We start from the raw sequence: 20,300 nt of genomic DNA, 5'->3' as shown, positions 1-20,300 counted from the left end.
CATCCTAAATCCAAAACACAGCACTGTACCAGCTACTAGGAAGGAAATTAACTCTATCCCAGCCGGAACCAGGACAGTGATGCACAATGCAATTGCTCACCGCCTGCTAACCGATGCCCAGCCAGTTCCTGAGCAGCCGTCACCGCCCCCCAGCCAACTCCCCCCAGTTTATATACTGAGCATGACATTGTATGATATGGAATACCCCTTTGGCCAGTTTGGGTCAGCTGTCCTGGCTGCGCCCCCTCCCAGCTTCTCGCTGGTAGGGCATGAGAAGCTGAAAAGTCCTTGACTAGTGTAAGCACTGCTTAGCAACAACTAAAACATCAGTGTGTTATCAACATTGTCCTCATCCTAAATCCACAACACAGCACTGTACCAGCTACTAGGAAGGAAATTAACTCTGTCCCGGCCAAAACCAGGACAGGTATTATACGAAGAGTTAGAGTTAAATTGGATACTAAATTATTAATCCTAGGAACTTCTCATATTGCACACATTTGAATTACATGTTTCTATGATACAAACTTATGCTCCTTTAGTTTGAAGGTCCAGATCTGCAAAAACTTCTATGAATACAAATGGTCTTATGCATATGGTAGCATAGGTAAAACTTGCTTGTCTGTAGGCTCAGTAGCAAGACTTGCTCAGTGGTAAAGCTAAAGTGGTACTTTGCTCTTAACTTGTGGAAAGGCTTTGGCTTCTTGTATTCTCTTCTCTTGGGCAGCTTCAAGAACTGGGGCATGCTATCTCATTAGCATGATTAGTTGATGTTTCAGTTATAATTCGTGTTAATTCTACACATTAGCATTTAACCCAGAGCACTTATTCTCCAGCATTTTGGTCAAGCTATAAACATGACTATATAAACACAGAAAACAAAATTGGACTGAATAGGGTAGATACCAATAATTGAAGTCATGTTTCATTAGCACTGAAAGTGAAGCTATTTTCTACTGTGGAAGGCTAAGAACGTGGTCCATACTGGGTAGAAGCATTAGTGACCCAAGTTGAACAAGACTGAATGGTAGCAGTGTGAGGAGAAGCATAGGAAGATGCAGAATTTTCCTCACAGTTTCTAGCATCCATAACTAAGCAGTGAATTTGACATGAATCTCCTATAAGGGGGTGTGTAAGACAGACAGACAGACACTTTTTACCAGGGCCTGTAGGCCCTGTTTCCCCTGTTTAAGGGGCAACGGTTTTAAACTGAAGTAGGGTAGATTTAGATTGGATATAAGAAAGAAATGTTTTACAGAGAGGGCGGTGAGACACTGGAACAGGTTGCCCAGGGAAGTTGTGGATTGCCCCATCATTGGATGTGTTCAAGAAGTCAGGCTGGATGGGGCTTTGAGCAGCCTGATCTAGTGAAAGATGTCCCTGCCTACGGCACATCCCTTCCAACCCAAACCATTCTATGATTCTAACGGAGAGCACAAGATGGAAATGTGAACAGCAGCCTGAATACATGTAAATGGGTGGTAACTCACATTTGTGAATACTAATTTTCTCTTCTCAATTGCAGACTTCGGTTATATTTGACATCAAACTAAAAGGAGAATTTGATGGGTCTACTACCATCCATCAATTTGTACTTCCGCCTCGATCAATACAACCCTATCAGATACCTGTAGCAGGTAGAACTACTATATAATAAAATATCCTAACACTGTTATCAAGATTATCTAAATGTAACAGCTGTCATACAAGAATGCTTCAGTTTTTAGGATGCTGGTTACTAACATGTCTATTATACATATTTAGGAGAGGGTGAGGGAGGAAAGAAGGTAAGAAGGAATTGAGCATGAATTCGTGTTCCAAACTTGTGCCTACGACAGAAAAGTAAGAGTTGTTTAAGGTGCATACTTCCTATAGTACTTTGCTTTTACACTTCAAAGCTAGTTTGTTTTGGGTTTTTTTGGCCACAGCTATAAAAGCTTGTGTGTATACTCAAAAGCATTTCATGCTTTTCTGGCTTAAGTCATGACTATTTAACTTCCTAAGTCACATAGAGAGGCTGAAAGACAACCCAAGCTTAGAATCAAGTTTAGGACCAGTTTAGAAGCAATGCTAAGATCAATGTTAGGACTTCAACAGTTAGATTCTTCCTCTTGGATTATCTTTCTGTTCTTCTGTCCTAGAAGCATAGCAGATAATTACCCTCAAGCTGGAAGTAACTAGAAAGTCTGAGCATAATTCCACTAACATATGGCAAAGCAGTGTGGTTCTCTTCATAGAAGAGAAAGATGCTTCTACAGGAATGATCGCACCTGAAAAGCTCTTTAACATCTGAATGTTGAAGTCACTAATAGCAAGCATAGCTGATAAATCTGCAGGTAGAGGTTTGTATTAAACAAAGGTTAGGACCAGAAAGTACAAACCAGTCTTGCTTTTTAAGAAACTAAAGTGATTACATATAAAGACAGCAAAAGGAGTCTATGTATTTAGAATTACAGTACTAAAGATGATAATACTTCTGCATGTATGATTTTGCTTGGCTGAAAAACAAGACAATCTTGTTTCAAAGAACTTGTTTGCCTTCTCACAGCATCAGTTTTTCCTTGTAGATGATCTGGCTACACAAATGGGTATATCTTTTTTGCCTGCGTGCTGCAGGACTGCTAGATATGTTACAATCCATACTTGCCTTTTCAGTGTAAGCTTGTAGTTCGTATTTTGTTAGTGTAGGAGAGCTGCCAGAGTACTACTATTCTTCACCTGATGTTAATTTTTCTGCAGGTCCAGCCTCTGTGACAAGTCAGTCTCCTGTTCCATGTAAACTTTGTATCCTTTAAATACTTTAAAAGTGCAAGAGTCTTACACAGAATGAGGCTTCAGTATCAAGCATGGAAGAAGCTAGGATTTGTTACCTTGACCCATTAAGTCCAGCTTTAGCTGATTATGCATATTTACTTCAAGACAAAAGTCTTCATAAGAGACTGTAATGCTTTCATAGAGTAGTAAATATGGAAATCTAGTATTATACAATACCACATTTCTTGGTCATTTGAGATGCATGTATGAAATTACTGAATAGGTACACCATGAAATTGAAGATAGAATTCCAAGAATATGGTTCAAGACCTTACAAGAAAAGGTGACAGTAAATGAAAGTATATTAATGGGATCTGCTTCAGTACAGTAACATGAATTTAGTAGCAACGGTTTAGAATCACTGTTAATATGGATGTTAGAACTTTAACATTTAGATTCTTCTTCTTGGATTGTCTTTCAACCTGATATTATCATCAGTGCAAGCGAAGGTAAGTGGTGAGCTGACTCTACTGTACTCAGTGTCAGAAGGTGGCTAGTTTATACCTTCAGTGCACAAAGCAGCTTAAAACAGTGACTAAGCAGATGTACCTCGTAAGATGACTACTCTTGGTAGTGATAACTGAGGACGACCATATCTTTCCTACAACTTTTCAGGGGTAATGCTGCTCTAAAACATAGACTTAGGAAGGCAAATCAATCATAATCTAGATGTGTTCTCATGTAAAGGCAGAAAAGTTGGATGTCTAGGCTATACTATATAAAGCAATTCACTTTTTGTTTTACTCCTTCAAATCAAGGTTACCTCTGGAGTCTTCAAGTGAAACTCGAACCTGTAGTTAACCTCTTGCTAGATAAAGGAAGACTAATGGATTTCCTTCTCCAAAGGAAAGAATGCAAAATGGTTATCCTATCTGTATGCCCTCAAAGTAAGTTCATGTGCTTTGTCTGTCTCTGAAAGTACAATTTGTAAATACTCACACAAGTTAGCTGTGCTGTTCTTAGGTTTGAGATCACCTCTGAAGCTAGCTTGGTCCTGTAAAATGTCATTTGCCTAGACTACTCTCAGTCACCATTCTAAAGGAATTATTTAACAGCATGAAAGAATTCAACTCTCCCCCTGCCCCCCCCCTTTTTAGTTAAAATACATCTGACATGACTGAAAGTGTTTCTTTAAAGTTTAGAATCACGTTTAGAGTAGAGATCACCTTTTTAAAAAGGCAACATTAAAGCCCCTGGTTATTTCTCCTCATAGTTCTTTTTTCTTTTTATCTTTTCAGTGCTCAGTGAGCCAGAAAGGGGATCACTGTCTGTGATTGCAACTGTTTTTGACAAACTGAATCATGAATATAAGAAGTACTTGGAAGCTGAGCAAAGCTATACTATGGTAAACCATGTTAGCTACAGCAGCTTACAAAGATAGGATGATGCTATTTGCATTTCAGGTTGCGTCATGGTGAAGGCATGCTACTTAGGAAATTCAGGCCTACCTCAAGGTCCTGGCTGCCTCAGGCTCACAGTAGAAGATGCACCTTACTGTGCAAGGTGCACTAAGACCCCCACTTAGCTCTCTGTTGTGGCAGATGCTGCATAGCTCATCTGCAGCATGACAAGTAACATACCCCAGTGCTTGAAAGCAGAAAGAGGGTATAAGCTCAAAAAGCAACTTGGAATCCGTAACTACCAAAATAGCTTCCAAACCACTGATTTCATGGTACACTATACCACTGCACAACATATGCAGCCCTGATGCATCTTGGAATTACTTCTGTTAAAATACTAAGTTCAAGCTCTAACTCACATAGTACAGCCACATACTAAAAATCCTTGTAAAGCTGAGGGCCTGTGTCAACATAGTAAGTTTGATTCATCTCCTGGCTTTAAGGCATATAACAACAGCTACATTTCTACAGCTTAAGAGCAGTTTTAAATTTAATACGAAAGCCTATACTGAACAGAATGCATCCAGTATAACATGACCACAGATGTGAGTTTGCTCAGTAACAAAACATGTTTCTAGTTATGTTTCCAGTGGAAGACAGTCTCTGTACAGATGAGACTGACTAAAACTGTACTACAACACTACAGTTTTCTTTTAAAAAAGGCTTTCTTCTTGTAGGTGGTAGAAGCAGGCCTGAGTAGAAGTAATCCACTCCCGAAACGTCCGGTCCGCACTCAAGCAGTTATTGACCAGTCTGACATGTACACACATGTTTTATCTGTATTTACAGAGAAGAAGGTAAGTTAATTTTAAGTGCTAGTTTGGCAGCAGCCTCAGAGCAGCAAACTTAAGTTGACTGCTAAAAATAGCCTGTAGAAGGCTTTATTGTCAGGATCAGGGTATTTTGATGCCCATTCTTACAGGGTTGTCATTAACAGGGGAAGCTATGCAAGTTCCACCTAACATTTTTTTTTCTTGTCCAGGAAGCACCTCATAAGTTCACTATAGCAGTCTTGATGGAATACATTCGCTCTCTTAACCAGTTCCAGATTGCAGTTCAGGTAAAGTACTTACATGCCAAGTATATCACCTCACTCCATGAAACTACATAGTTTCAGACCAGTCTTGGTCATGTGTCTTAAGTCCTATACAATACTACCTTCTAGATTGTAAAACCTGGTATTGAGACGTACCTTTGATGATCATCTTCTTGCATTCACAGCACTACTTGTATGAGCTGGTCATCAAAACCCTTGTTCAACACAACTTGTTCTACATGCTCCATCAGTTTCTGCAGTACCATGTGCTCAGTGACTCCAAGCCTTTGGTATGTAAGACAAGTTGCTTCAATAAGCTAGCAGTGGAGGTGGGAAGTCCTCAGAGTTTTAAGGTTATTTCTACTTTTGCCCTAGGCTTGTCTGTTACTGTCCCTGGAAAGCATTTACCCTCCCGCACATCAGCTCTCTCTGGACATGTTAAAAGTAAGCATTTCAGACTATAGTAACTCCATGTCACGTGTGGGTTAGACTTGTCAAACAGCTTACCTGACCAAGCTTGAAGTGACTAGCTAGCATCTCAAGCATTTGTTAGAAGCATAGTCTTACAGCTGTGATTGACTTCACAGAGACTTTCCACAGCAAATGATGAAATAGTGGAAGTTCTGTTGTCCAAACACCAAGTTTTGGCTGCCTTGAGATTCATCAGGGGTATTGGAGGACACGACAGCATTTCAGCCCGCAAATTCCTTGATGCAGCAAAACAAGCAGAAGATGACATGCTTTTCTATACTATATTCAGATTCTTTGAACAAAGAAATCAGCGGTTGCGAGGAAACCCTAGTTTCACACCAGGTAAGCAATAAGCAGTTAGACCAAGATACTCAGTTGTGCAAACAGAACTGAAGACTTGTTTCACTTCCACTCCGGCCGAGCCTCTATTATAAGAGAAAACTCTCGGTGCATTTTAGCCTGTATTTTAGACTTACTTTTAAGCATAGTTCCAAAGTTAACTTGTCTTACCCCTTTGTATGCTGCACCCAGGAGTAAAGAGACTGAGCCAAACTGGAACTTGCAGATTAAGCTAACCTGTTCGGCTTGCAGTTGCTTGCACTGCTTAGTTTAGCAAAGCCATTATCTCCAATTAGTGCTTTCTCCTGAAGCCAGGAACTGGGTCAAGAAACCATTGAGTTCAGTCATCTGTTTCCACAGATTACAAAAATTCAAGGCCTGTTTTATACTACAGTTCCTCTCACTTTAAAAACCAAGCTAAACTGCCTGCACTGGCAACATGTTCTTAATCACCAGGTAGTCTATAGGCACAGAATCCCACTCCCAAGATCTTGTATCTTGACAGTAAAGAACTCCCATGGATATGAATCTGGTGGTTAGATACAGGAACTAGATCAGACATCTGCTTCACCACAAGAATACTTGTCACAGGACTGGAGATGCCTCAGTATTCTACCGCTTTAAAATTGTTAAACTTCTTTACTCAAAGGCATTAAAGATAAGAATTAGTTCTTATAAATTGAGGTAAGTGAAGCTACACAATCTTGCTTCTCAGCTTCTGAGTTTTAAAGTTAACGTTAACTTTTATTTTGCTTCCCCTTAGGTGAGCACTGTGAAGAACATGTCACCTTCTTCAAACAAGTTTTTGGAGAACAAGCTCTCATGAAGCCCACAACATTCTGAAAGACTCTTCCACTGAAATGTATAAACTTAATTTATTGCATTTAAGTAGATTTTTGAACTACAAAATTGCTATTTTATAATAAAGTATATACAAGACATTTTGGCAAATAGTACTAAAAATATTACAACTTGTGATGGCTTCCCCCTAAAAATAGAGACAAAAATTGCATTGACCTGCATTTAAAATTAGTGTCAGTGGTTTAGCAGTCCATTCTCATACACATGTCACCTCAATTTCATTAAGAAAGCTATTCAACTCACAATACAACTGATTTAGGTTTCTAGAAGAAAAAGATGCAACCTCTTGAAAACAGAAGTGTTTTAGTAATCTTGTTAACACATCTAGTTTTAGTAATACTGTTACATGAGCCACACGTAGCATTTCCTGAGTTTAAAGCTATGTTCAAAGGTGCAGCTGATCTCTTCTAGTTGAATCTGTGCAGGAGTCAAGTCAGTGGTGGTTACAGTGTGATAGTCATAGAACATTGCTGCGCTTCGTTCTTAAGAAGAGTTGGGCCTAAGCCACAGTTCATGGAGTCCACTGAACACTGTTAAAAACTAGAAGTAGAGGAGTCTCTCCCGTTCCGTACCTCTGGTCCGCTCTTGTGTAGCGCGAGTTTTAGCTTTATTTACTGATGGGCCTGAGTGAGAGAAGAGAGTTATTCCAAAATCTCAACACTACAGCAGCTCAGTCAGTCATCAAGAAGCATGCATGATCTTAGTTGTCTAGGCCCAGCTTAACATCGATGAGACTTCAGAAACATGCTTCTGCTCAGCTGTTAATAGCTAGCAGCAGCAAGGGCAGTAGGTGAATCCCCATCAGCCTAAACCCCCTTAAGTAAGGCTCAGTTAAAGTCTGCTTTTAAGAACTACACCATAGGCATGAATTTCCAAATTCAAGAGGACAGTGTTTGGACCATCCTTACTGCAAAGCAAGATCGCTTCTGCAAATGCAGGAACACTGTCCCACAGCAGGTTTGTTGCTTCCTCCCAGGTTGTCGCCCTGTCCCCAGGTTTAGAGACATTAATCACGCTGTTGTCTGTTGGGCCACAGGGGCCTAGGCAGCCCTCCACAAAGAACAGCACAGTGCAGCCACACGGGGCAGGCTGTGGTTGCTTCAGTTCAGCATGCCTGTAACAGTGAGCTTGCACTGTCGCCAGTCAACCCTTGCTTTCCAACAGACCAGCTACTTGAATGACAGGCACATTCAAGTACTGCTTTTTATCCTTGCTATCCTTCCTACTCAATGGAGAGAAAGTGTCCACAGGTAGCTAGCTAATTTTTGTTTGAAGTGCATTTTAGAGCAGACTGTCACATCTTACCTATGTAACTAAGCAGAACTGGAAGAAATATTAGTCCATGTGTTGCTCCCAGCAGAACCATAGCTAGATACATCCTGAAGTAGAATATCTTGAAGATTTGAGATTTGGAAAAAGCCAGTACTACAATTCCTCCAAATTTGGTCAGTGTGATACCACTGAAAACCTGTCAATAAAAAAGTGGTTTTAAGTGTTAAGTAGGGCTTTATGTAATCCATTTGCTTTCAGTATTTAATGTTTACTAAAATTCTTACGTAATTTGAGGCTCCTACAGGCAGTAAACCTCCTTACCTGTTAGTCCTTAGAACCAAATCCAAGACCTACTCAGGAGAAGAGTTTGACTTCTTGGTCCTACTAGAACCTGACACCACAGGCCAGGCTCAGTATGATTAAAAATCCACTCTGATCTGTACAGCCATCTAGTTTTACTTTAATTTTTACTTCAGGCAGATACAGACGAAAGCCGTTACTGAAGTTAACTCACATTCCAGTGAAGTTCCTTACCTGGGTCTAGTACACGTATCACCAGAACAGTCTATTCCAACCCCATCCAGCTTGCTTATCTTAGTCTAGGTGACATGACAGTACTGCCTAAATACTGAGCTCTGCTTGCATTCTCAAAGCTTCAATTGCATCCTATATTCAGAACAACCTTTCCTAGTCACCTCTGAGTATTTGGAACAGAGAAGCACTCAAACTTTAATGGGACAAATCAAGTTTAATCCAAACTACTACTTCAGCTAAGGCTTTTAGCTCTGTTCTCTACTATTAGTATTAACATCAGACTAAAAATTGAGTCTTGATCACCCCTATTATTAGTAGAAGCCTATGTTGACCTCTACGAGTTTTAATCAAGCATTCCAAAAAGAATAGGCAAGGCCATCCTTACGGCTTAAGGATATTGGCATAGTCTGTAAAGTTGTAACTTGGCTACTCATTTTTCCCCCCATACAGTAGATACTTACTGAACTGCCCATGTGAGACAGAGCTTCTTCTGCACGCTCTACTCTACTGCCCTTAGTACTAATAGTGAACGCTCTTGTCACGTGACTACAGAATTCCACAGCAATACCACAACTCTAGAGAATGAAAAGAAACATACGTAAAAATACCATTTAGATGAACGCTTTGATGGCAAGGTCTCTACTCTGAACTCTAGACAGGCTAAGAGAGGTTCTAGTAGCTGTGTTCAGTTCCCAGGGTTAAAATGTCATTCGAAGTTACGAGCTCAGCATTACTTGGTTACTAGAGGCTGTTACAGGTACTGTATGGCATTTTACCACCAGTCATTACTAATGGACAATTAATCTGATTAAACAGGAATCAGAACATGAGATCGTTTTGAAGGACAAAAGTTTCTTGATGTTGAAGAAAGCTGGCTTCAATACGGTGCATGCAGTGAACACCGAACACTAAAATCAGTTTACAGGTATTAGCTGCAGTAACATTGCTTTAGAGTAACACTGAGTATACATGCCGATTTGATACCGTAAAAATTCAGGTGAGTTTAACACTTTAATCTTAAAAACCAAGCTGTTTAAGTAGTCATTGACAACATTGATTGAACAGCTGGCAAATCTTAGGCTTATCTAGCAGGTAGACTTGCATGAACATACATCTAGTTGTAACATCCGGCAACAGTTTACTCTCATAACTTTCTCAGGTCTGCAATAAATCTCTAAAGAGCAAGGTAAGCCAGAGCTCCAGCACTCAGCAATTAGTTACTAAGTTCTGGAGTGTTTCATCAAGGCCCAAGTGGTTTCATCCATTTATGCAGGAACAATACCTGTGCTATCACGTCACAGATCTACTCTGTAGAACATAAATACAACAGAAGCCTTAACACTAGCCTATGTATCCTTACTTCAGGCATGAACCACCTCTGCTGATGTGCAATAGCACCTAGCCTATATGGTAGCAATACAACTGTTGCTGCAGAACAAAAGAGACCACCACCAGATGCAGTATAGCCTACAGTTCAGTTGCTGTATCTTACAAGGACTAGTTGTCAGAATAAACCTGTTTTCTACACACCATCTAGGTGTATTAAGATAGTTCCACTATTGTTCAAATGCCTGTCAAAGTTCAGTAGAAAATACTACTCAGCATCATGAATATATACATAAGACACACAGAACTGTTCAAGACTTGGAAACAGAAGCAGAGGGATGTCTTGTTAACTTACCATGACAAGATTTACTAATGAAACTGCATTCAAACTGATGCCCCAGAGCCACATCACTCCAAACATGTTGATGATTATCATAGCAATAGTTACTGAAACTATGACAGCAGCCCATACTTCAAAACCAAGCAGCAGAGTTGTCACCAAAAATATTGATCCCAAGGAGATGCAGAGGTTAAAGATAGCATCATGCACAATTGTCAAGTATTGTTCATAGAAGACATAAAACACACTGTGGAAATAACAGACGTTGTAGTTAGCCATCTTTCTTGTTATATGCTAATATTAGATTAGCTTCTTGCTAAGGATAAAGCAGTTCCCTCCTTACAGAAGTCACCAGCAGGAACTGGCTTCCTAGCATCAGTGGAATGGCTCCTACAGAACACTGGCTGTTACATGACAACTTTTCGCTAACACTTCAAATAAAAGGTTGTATCTGGAAGTCAGGGTAATTCCCACACTTCAGTATAAGCAGCTACAGTAGTTGCCAGAAGGTAGTTCTTCAGACTGATTGTGGTATCTGCAGGAACTACTGCAGAGGGTCTGAACCAATGCATTATGCAGCGAGACCATAAGGATGGATAGGATTCTTTGAAGCAAAGAGATTTGTATTTCAGCTGTACAGATAGTAATTCCAACTCAATTTCATTGTGGTACTCTTATACAGAGTCTTTAGTATGTTAATTATGCAAGCATTAGACAAGCAGTACTTGACATCACTGCTGCCTTTGCTTTAAGTTTAAATAATTTAAGTTTGAAGTCAATACATTCACATCACAGCTTGCAATGACTCAGGTCAACATATCTGCTTAAGTTAGAACTATGAAACCCTACTATGAAAGCTAGGAAGTGCCCAAGGTGAAGCCAGAGCTACCTTTGTGGTGAAGGACAGGTTTCTTGATTTAAGTTAGTTATCAACCACAGTAAAGAGAAGTTAGTGCTATGGATGCAAGTTGTATTTTTGTGGTTTTACTAGACATTCCATAGTCTCTATATTACCTCCTGTTAGACAAAACTCAAGACTCAAGTCTCTAAGATGTTGTTAACCAGTACCTCTTCTCAGTTCCTCAAGCTGAATATTTGTCACTAAGGCAAGAAAGATCTAAGCATACCTGTAAGGAAACACCCGGTAGTTCTTCTCTTTGATGCCCATGGTTTCAGTAATGTTATCTGCTATAACCCGAGCTTTCTTCATAGCATCAATAAAATCAGATGATGTTTTCAGTACAGTATGGTAAGTCATAAAATAAGTAGCTCCGACATCAGATTTGTTGTTTATGAAGTTGACAGCAGAGTTATATGCAGCATGTCCTCTATATAAACATAGTAACATTTTAGATGTCAATGTCAGTGAGCACCATTCAAATTTATTAGCTTTTGTAACTTATCTTGTTTCTAAGAGTTTCCAAATCTGATAAAAGCTTCAGAGCACAATACATTTCAAGATTGCACAGGATATACTAGAATGGCCTGACTATAGAAGTTGTTTCTCTTTGTACAGGTTTCTCTTTGTTCAGGTTTCTCTTTGTTCCATTTAGCTGATGACACATTTGTTTTCCCAGTTTTGTCTCAGAAAATATTATAGAACAGGTGAGATGTCAATGTTTGTATGCCTTTTAGAAGGACATTGGATATCCAACCTTGCAGACATAAAGTCACACTTCCAGAGCAAGTATCTTTGACACAGTGGTCTAAGCAAGAAATATAGAATATGGCTCTTACCCTTTGCCACATTTAGGATTAGGGTTGTCCAATAGAAACATTGGCAAAAACGTCATGAAGTCTTTGCCCTGTGGTCTCTGCTTGCCTTCTTGAGTCAGTGGTCGACAACGAGTGCAGGATGGATCAGTGACTGAAGAAATACAGGAAGAAGGTCAGCTACAGGATCAAGTATTCTTTGTCATAACACTAATAACTTCTGACTTGCAATACTACAGGGTACAATTCCATAACAAGCATTTTCACTGATGAAATAACTGATCAGTCATGAAATTCTGTATAAAATTTGTAGGCCTTTATTTTTATTTATTACTACTAAGGCGAGGGCTACTAGAGAACTCAGTTATTTGTGCACTATCTACATTAGACCCGATGAGAATTATACCAAACTGAAGGAGCTGAACAAAAACAGAGCACTAAGTTTGCGTGCTCTAATGAAACCAGCAGAAGGATCAGAATTTTTATAACAAGTTGTTTTCTGAATAATCATTACATTGGCTGTCTAGGTAGGCTATCTTCAACCTGCAACATTCCAGTAGAATGTTTAAGTTCACTCAAAGAGCAGTTCAAACACATCAGAGGGCAACTCAGGAGGTGCCTGCTCACAGTAAGAAAAGCTATTCACCTGACTCATACCATGATAAAATGTTTTCACTGTGAAACTTAAAAACCAAGCTAATCCTCTAGCAGCAAGATGGATGCTAATACCTGAAGCATTGCAAAACTGTCCAGTGGTATTGTAGACTCTGCAACAGGATGACTGTGGCTTCACCCAGTCAAAGTAGTCATCAATCCAGGATGATGGGGCATAGCCTATCCTCGTGCTAATAAAATAACGTAACATATCCATCATCAGTAATTTTATGTTTCATTCCAGAACACACCCCTTGATCTCTCCAGTGCCGACTTACACCATGTCAACTCATTCTAGTCCAAGCTACTTAGCTATCCATGTAGTCCCGTGCTCCAGTAACCCATCTAAGAGCCAGTCTTGCTCGTAACGCTGCAGCTAGCAAACAGCAGGAGCTTCTTCCCTGTATTAAAGTTCCACTGCCAAGCTCAGCTTTCCATTCCTTTGTCCACTCTGTGCCCCATCCTATTCCAGATATTGTTGCCTCAGTTTTCAAGCAAGGCTCCTCCTTCAGTTAGGCTGAAGTAAAACCACTGAACTACAGCGGAAGGAATCAGGAAGAGACTTTCTTCAGTTGTTAGCTACTGAACTCCAGATACAATTCCTGCTTAGCCTTGATAGGCTAGTTTATCCACCAAGTTTAGAAGCTGAGCGTGCAAGTAATTTTCTAGGAGAGCTTAACCATACTGAGAGGTTTTCTTGAGTTTTTCTTCCTACCATTCCCAGATTCCTTGAAGGATCAAGCCCCTTTTCCAAACCTGAGTACATCAACGTATCCCACCAGTCCAGAGACGTTTTTTCCTCATTTTAGGAGATTGCCACAGCTTCCTACCTCCCCCCCTCCCCAAAACCACAGTATAAAGCAAGTACAATAGAGTGTCAGTTGTACAATCAACAGCTGAGCCTGAACTAAGTTAGAAGGACACACTGGTCAGCTACATCTCTTCCATGTGACTATGCAGAGAAAAGCACGAAAGACTTACTAGCTACCAATTTCCGCAGCATTGAAGACTTGCTGGACAAGTGAATCATTATTACATCCCATTCCACCACACACCATGTTCTGCCCTTCCAAAGAGGTGTAGTTGTGCCCTTCTTCTAGGACAAAGTAGACAGGAGGACCTGCATGCAGGTACTTGCTGAGCTGGTTGAAGTAATCCATTACATAGGAGTCCTTAAAGGGAAAGTTTTGAGTTACTATTACATAATGTTGAGGTAGCACAAGGTATCAAGGTTTCAATTCAGCCACAAATTGCTGAAGAGCGACATGGTCTTAAGACTTACATCTGGCATTGAGAGAGACTGATCCAGTCCAATCTCTACATTGTGCATAACTGCTGTACTGAATGACAGAACACCCACAAACACTGCTATCTGCAAAAAAGCAAGTTCATGGAAGTGAGAACTGTACAGAAACAACAAGCCATAGGAGTAATTTACTAAGTTAATAGCAACCACGCACAGAGGCTCTAGTTTAAGTATGCTACCCAGGCTTAGTACAACAGTGGCAGTAAAACCTAGCTACTCCAGAGTTCCCTTTGGAGCCATAAGGAGAAATTTATACTTAGAAGGCAGCAGTGAAAGACGTGCCAAACACCTTCTGTAAATAAGCACAGTAACCTCAAACTGAATCACAGATTCAGCAACACCACTCTTAGTGTAGGAGCCAATATATGCTGATTTTTGACATATGCCTAAAGTGATTTGATTGTCAGTAACGCAACTCTTAAATCTGGGCCTTGGACAATCCAAGGTCAAGCCCCTTATTTACTAGAAATACTCTCGCAGTTACAAAAACTTATTCCAATACTAATGCTGAAAGCAAAGAAGCTTTGTTTGTTTCATTGTGTTGAAGATTTTTCTTCAGTATGAGACCTTCAGGCTCACTACACTTTTGCTCAAGTTTAGATGAATGCTTACTGTAAACTGAGTATACATACTACTATTGGTCTCATCCAATCCTTCAGCAGATATGGAGAATACAGATTTTTGAAGAACAGAAATAAGATGCTCTCAGGACGTTGGACTCTGCTCATTTCTTCATTGCTTTTGATGCAACACAGAATATCCAGTCTATTCCTCTGAAAATTGATTAAATGCCAGATTTAGTACAGTTCTGCAGAAGATGCCATCTGTATTACACTGCAGTTACAGGTGCATTTATACTCACCTCTTGACGCTTAATATCCAAGCCCAGGAGACTTACAAAGCAAGTGACTTGAAGAATAAAGTCTATGAGCACAGCCATTCCAGCAAAAAGGGAGAATGTGCGAACCGCTGGCATCGTAGACAGTGTCCCTGAAGGAAGTGACCCAGTTTGTTAAACAAGCAGGTTCCCTTCTCTCAGAAATGCAAGAGCATTTTCTAGACAGATATCCAATTTAAGTGTTAGCAGGACAAAGAGCCTTTCTCTTCAGAGTAAAGAAAACAGCCGATATGAGCCTGGCTACAATTGCTGTCTTTGACCTGTTTGACAGCATTAAGGCTGTGCAAAGTAGTAACTAGCTTTAAGACATTTCTCAATTCCAAAGTTACTAGTCTTGTGCAGGCTGCATAAGAGGGTAGCTAAGGAGTGCTGTCAAGCAATATCTTGCTTCAATATTAAGCCACTCAATGCAAGTTGAACCAATGGCAAACCACACTCCAAGTAAACAAGTTCGTTATGAAAGGAGGCCAATTTATACTTGAAGGGTAACAACATAAGATACACCTCTAACACATACACCTTAAACATGATCTGTCATAGGGGCATTTTTTCCAAGCAGTGGCAAGATGACTGAATGCAATGTAGGAGCTAGTACACCCTGATATTTGATATATTGCTAAGGTCAAATTTAGACTTGTCAGTCACTACAAATCAGTAAAAAGCTCCAGCCTTTCAAGCCAAAGGGCTTGACAGATTCAGAATTACATCTTTTTAACTGTACCAGTCTCTTGAAGTTCTACGATGCCTATCCTCAGCAGAGGTCAAGTTAAACTTGATTATAGCAATGAACAACTAAGCTAAACTTCCTCTACAAATTCTTGCTTTGTTTTTATATTTCAGTTTTGCATCTATTCTTGCATCATGCAGGTATGATAAGGCCCTTATCTTCAAATATTAAAGAAGTCTTACCAAGAAAGAATGCCACAGTCTCCGAAAAAGATGAGAGAAACATACTTGGTGCCACATCTCCCAAGACTCTGCCAATCTGTTTATCCAGAGTTTCACCCTGAAGGCGCTCATCTCTCTGTTTCAAGGCAATTACTTATTATAATTAGGAATCATGCACTTTAGAAAGTGCTTTCATATGGCTTAAAAAAAAAACCCCAACAACTTTCACACATCCAAACCTATCTTATCATTTTCACTGCTTTAACATGAGTTAGATTAAAAAAAAGCAGAAATTCCCTAATACTAAAGCAGCATGAACATCCCCTGGTGCCTTGCTTCAAACTTAACTTAAAATACAATAGTAAGTTCAGTAATTCAGCCAAAAACACACACTTGCCAGAGGCAGTGCCAGTTTCAGTGGGTTATTGAGCCTGTCAAATTAGAAAGCCGATTACCCGCTAAGACTAGCGTCAGAAGTCCCTGGTCTGAAGCACATAGTTTAGTCCATGATTACTGCTCACAATACACTAAAATTACAAGTGATCAAAATAGTAGTCAAGTTCTACAACTACCAGAGAAGAATGTTAAAAATATTATTCGTTAGTACATCATTAGTATGTGGACCAGAAACTATGTTAAATGAGCTTGATATCAACCAGCAGCAAGAAAAAGCAGATGATGTAATTTTTTTTTTTTTTGGGGGGGGAATGTACATATAATCTTGGCTCTCTTCAAGACCACTAGATATCCTGTGAGAGTCCAGAGCTGCTCAGACTGGGCTGAGCACTGGAACACAGAAGACTTTCTGCTCCAAGTTAACTGCCTTCAAAAGATAACAGGCACATTTAGAAGAGTCTGTATGAAAGAATACACACCTGAAGTGTCTGGACTATAATGAAAATGTTGTCCACCCCAATAGCCAGCACCAAGAAGGGAATTACTTCTATCACAATCAGTGTCAGTGGGATTCCAAAGTAGCTGAAAATGCCTACAGAACATGCCACCGAGCTCAGTACAATCAGGATGCCTGCAATGCCCAGGGAGATCTTTGAATCCACCTAAAAGAGTTGTAATGACTGTCAACCAAACCAGCATCATCACACAGGACAGATTATAACAAAGGTAAAATCCATATTCTTACATTTAGTGTAGTTAGTAAAAAGCTTACTTTTCTGTGTCTTTTGAAGATCCAGATTTTAAAAAAAAAAAACAACCAACAAACCTTGAATCTACAAGCCTTAAAAGCTTAAGTTAACTGCACATCTCAAGTGAAAATAGACTTCGTTGAGGCTATAAAGTACATGAATTGTCAAGTATGACAAGGACAAGCTCCCCCTAGCTCCTGCCCAAGGAGGACTCAATGCTTTAAGACAAGACTGAATATGAGCCGTCTGCAAAAATATTTCAGTCACTTAAAGTTAAGAAAAACTAGTAAGCAAGCTGTAGCTTCAGTGTTTACAGCAATGAGGACTATACACCTACCAGCAGTCTTCTACAGCTCTGGATATGTCCCAAAGCTATGGAGATGTACACAAACATTACAGTATAGCTTATCAACACAGTGCCAATATCACTCTTGCTTTCACGATTGATTTCATCTTCAATGCTCCGTTCCGTAGAAAATGATATAGTTAAGTTTGGGTTACCATAGTTCTTCAAAAAGTGAATAAACCTAAAAGGAAAACAAAACAAAAAAAAAAGAGTCAGTCAGACTTTAAAGGATAAAACATCTTGTATTAGAAATACTTGGAAGTCAGCTGAAGGCAAATTTAAATCATCTGTGAGGTACAAAAGTGCACTGTGGCCAGAGACAGTACTTTGAGGGACATTCATTTTTAAAAGAGGGGTGCTGACTACACATCCCTAGAACTCTACTCCAAGCACTAGAAATACACTATGCTGAAATACCTTCCATGTTCTCTCCAGAGTTTGAGGACAACCAGATATCTTGCATAAGCATAAACTATGTCAACGTGCAAGTTTCCTCAAAGCTAGACCTAAAAGTACACACATGAAATATGACTGCAGCTTGCTTACAGCACTTGAACAATTTCTTAGCCATTATTTCAGTTCCCCTAACTGGAGAGAGGTGCTTGTGACACAGGCAGACACTAGTTATACTTAGTCTCAGACTTTCTAGTACAGTTGTTTTTATCCGAACTGTTAGCCAGAGCAGTTGGCCTGTGTAAGCCAACATCAGCTCTTCAAGATGGTGAAGGGGATGAAAGCTTTAGATCCTCATCTGGAAGACTTTTGTAAAAGTTACAGCTTAAGAATTATGGAATAATGCTGGACCTTTCCACTGGTGGCAACAGTCTAGTAGATTGGAGAGTCTACCTGTGTAATTCTAGCCAAAGTGAAATATATAAAATCCTTTCTAGAGTTACTTATCAGCAAGTACTCCTGGACTAGATGGTCACTAACAAGACTAGAACCTATCTCCTCAAAGCAGATTAAGTATTCCAAATAAAGTGAAAGTCTTATGACCAGTATAGTCTGCCTTTAACAGGTTTTGCTGCTTCTCAAAACATCCCTGTAGTTATACTGAGAAACTGTCAGTGCAGTACAGGTGTTTTTCATATATCTACATTTAAAGGTAGCTCTAAGTAATGTATGCATTTCAGAATACAGAAAGCCTACTTACTCTTTTTCCCATGCCAAGGCTTTCATTAGCTTTCTTGAGTCATTGTAGTAGTTGTTGACAGGAAAAGTAATAACAAGAGCTGTAGCATTATTATAGTTATCATCTATAGAGTAGGAAAAAAATATTGCCAGGCATTACGAAATGGAGCTTACATTCCAGTACAGGCAGGTACAATTAAGTTTAAAATTAGTATTGTCCAAAGCAATCCCATCCCCACAACTCCATTAAATGTAATCTGTTTAGCAACGTGAGACCTCAAAAACACTACTGAAATAAGAATAGACGTTACTGAAATAAGAATGGAAGTTGATAAGCACTCCAGACTGTACTCAAAAGTAATCATTCATTATTTACCATGTTCATGGCACCCCAACATTAAGTTAGAATCATAGAATCATTAAGGTTGGAAAAGACCTCCAAGATCATCGAGTCCAACCGTCAACCCAACACCACCATGCCCACTAAACCATGCCCCTAAGTGCCGCATCTACACGTCTTTTAAATGCTTCCAGGGATGGTGACTCAACCACTTCCCTGGGCAGCCTGGTCCAATGTTTAACCACTCAGGTTGTTGCATGGTTAGACAAGGGGCTACTATATAACCAGTGCTTAGGACTTTCTATCTATTGAGATAACAGGATGTGGTTCCTTAAACATGGTGCCTCTTGCATAATTAGGTTTAACTCAAAGCAAGTACAGAAATCTACAGTTTAATCAAGTGCTTGCCTTCAAAGGCTTTTTTAGTACATTTGTGATTGATAGATCTATCAAGTTATGTTTAATTGGATAAATTGCTTCAACAAAATTCTGGCTTCAGAATAATTATGAAAAGGTTTCCTTTGTGAGCATCTTAATCTATTCTTAACTGCTTTGTCAGATTAGTGACAAAACTTCATTCTAACTCAAAAGCAAAATACATGCGTATCCCAGCATGCCAACTTGAGATACTTCGTATCTTTAGTCTCCAAAAACCAAAGGTCCTTTAGCAGGCTCAAAGTAGACTGAACACTTGCATACTTGTCAACAAGACAAGTACGTTCCAGTAATAGACTACTCTGGAAGTGCCAAATGCAAGCAGTCTGCCTCCAATCTCAGCACTGATCTACTGAAAAGTTATTTAAAATATCCTTACTTACTGAAAGTTTAACAAAACTCCAGTTTCTCTAGAGTGCATTTAAACATGTGCTGAATGAGAATGCACCTTTAGTGCCAAAGGCAGCACACAAGTATGTACTTTCAAGACTTAAACTGCAACACTGTTTTGCCACCTACCATCATATCCTCCCAACACCAGCCATGGAAATACAGGTCCACCAAATGTTCCTAAACAGGGATCGTGAAGTAAGCTTGTGTCATTCAGTGATGCTGGGGCCCTAAAGAGATCACCAGCAATAATTGTTAGCTTCTGCTTGACAACTAAGGCACACCACCACAGGACAAAAAAGTAAAAAGCTGTTGTGTTATAACTGACTATCAAGAGAGAAATAAGACTGCTAGTGATACATTGCCCTTGTGCTATGTCTGCTTTGAATTTAAATACAGTTTTAAAGGTGTCTTCCTTATGGCTTCCAAGACAAGGAGTGGCTTCTACCCAACTGAACTATAAACTGAAGTGAAAGCTTAGAAACTGTCTTCTGTATCAGAACTCTACTTCTCAGAGTGTTTGAAATGTGGTTAAGGTAAAACAGAGCCAGTGTCTGCACCAAACCAAGCTTAACCTGAAACCTGATTAAGCTTGTACTTCAGCTTGCTGCTGAAGTACTAAGCCAAAGAAACAGAAGCAACCTAAACTAATCAGCATTTG

At 39.7% G+C, this 20,300-nt stretch overlaps 2 protein-coding genes across 2 annotated transcripts in view; one reads left to right on the top strand and one right to left on the bottom strand.

Annotated features, from left to right (window-relative positions):
• The window catches only part of LOC103923212 (chromosome unknown open reading frame, human C18orf8), a 19,815-nt gene extending 12,799 nt beyond the window's left edge, over positions 1–7,016 (top strand). The window contains exons 10-20 of the mRNA XM_009331491.1: positions 1,526–1,637; positions 2,740–2,784; positions 3,210–3,263; positions 3,573–3,701; positions 4,053–4,159; positions 4,892–5,011; positions 5,197–5,274; positions 5,436–5,540; positions 5,626–5,694; positions 5,838–6,063; positions 6,824–7,016. Of these exons, the coding sequence (XP_009329766.1) occupies positions 1,526–1,637; positions 2,740–2,784; positions 3,210–3,263; positions 3,573–3,701; positions 4,053–4,159; positions 4,892–5,011; positions 5,197–5,274; positions 5,436–5,540; positions 5,626–5,694; positions 5,838–6,063; positions 6,824–6,903 (1,125 nt within the window). The 3' untranslated portion in view covers positions 6,904–7,016. The remainder of the gene's footprint in view (positions 1–1,525; positions 1,638–2,739; positions 2,785–3,209; positions 3,264–3,572; positions 3,702–4,052; positions 4,160–4,891; positions 5,012–5,196; positions 5,275–5,435; positions 5,541–5,625; positions 5,695–5,837; positions 6,064–6,823) is intronic.
• Positions 7,017–7,211: 195 nt separating this feature from the next.
• Positions 7,212–20,300, bottom strand: part of NPC1 (Niemann-Pick disease, type C1) — a 35,937-nt gene continuing 22,848 nt past the window's right edge. The window contains exons 10-25 of the mRNA XM_009331490.1: positions 19,769–19,869; positions 18,497–18,599; positions 17,335–17,524; positions 16,728–16,910; positions 15,874–15,988; positions 14,929–15,056; positions 14,699–14,839; positions 14,043–14,132; positions 13,742–13,932; positions 12,836–12,951; positions 12,131–12,260; positions 11,521–11,721; positions 10,409–10,640; positions 9,189–9,302; positions 8,227–8,389; positions 7,212–7,544 (exon numbers count right to left, since the gene is read on the bottom strand). Of these exons, the coding sequence (XP_009329765.1) occupies positions 7,462–7,544; positions 8,227–8,389; positions 9,189–9,302; positions 10,409–10,640; positions 11,521–11,721; positions 12,131–12,260; positions 12,836–12,951; positions 13,742–13,932; positions 14,043–14,132; positions 14,699–14,839; positions 14,929–15,056; positions 15,874–15,988; positions 16,728–16,910; positions 17,335–17,524; positions 18,497–18,599; positions 19,769–19,869 (2,281 nt within the window). The 3' untranslated portion in view covers positions 7,212–7,461. The remainder of the gene's footprint in view (positions 7,545–8,226; positions 8,390–9,188; positions 9,303–10,408; positions 10,641–11,520; positions 11,722–12,130; positions 12,261–12,835; positions 12,952–13,741; positions 13,933–14,042; positions 14,133–14,698; positions 14,840–14,928; positions 15,057–15,873; positions 15,989–16,727; positions 16,911–17,334; positions 17,525–18,496; positions 18,600–19,768; positions 19,870–20,300) is intronic.

The sequence above is a fragment of the Pygoscelis adeliae genome, unplaced genomic scaffold (genome assembly GCF_000699105.1).
Source record: "Pygoscelis adeliae isolate BGI_AS28 unplaced genomic scaffold, ASM69910v1 Scaffold108, whole genome shotgun sequence".
In the NCBI taxonomy this organism is placed as follows: Eukaryota; Metazoa; Chordata; class Aves; order Sphenisciformes; family Spheniscidae; genus Pygoscelis; species Pygoscelis adeliae.
The sequence above is the reverse complement of the archived record's forward strand: the minus strand, read 5'-3'. Positions and strand labels throughout refer to the sequence as shown.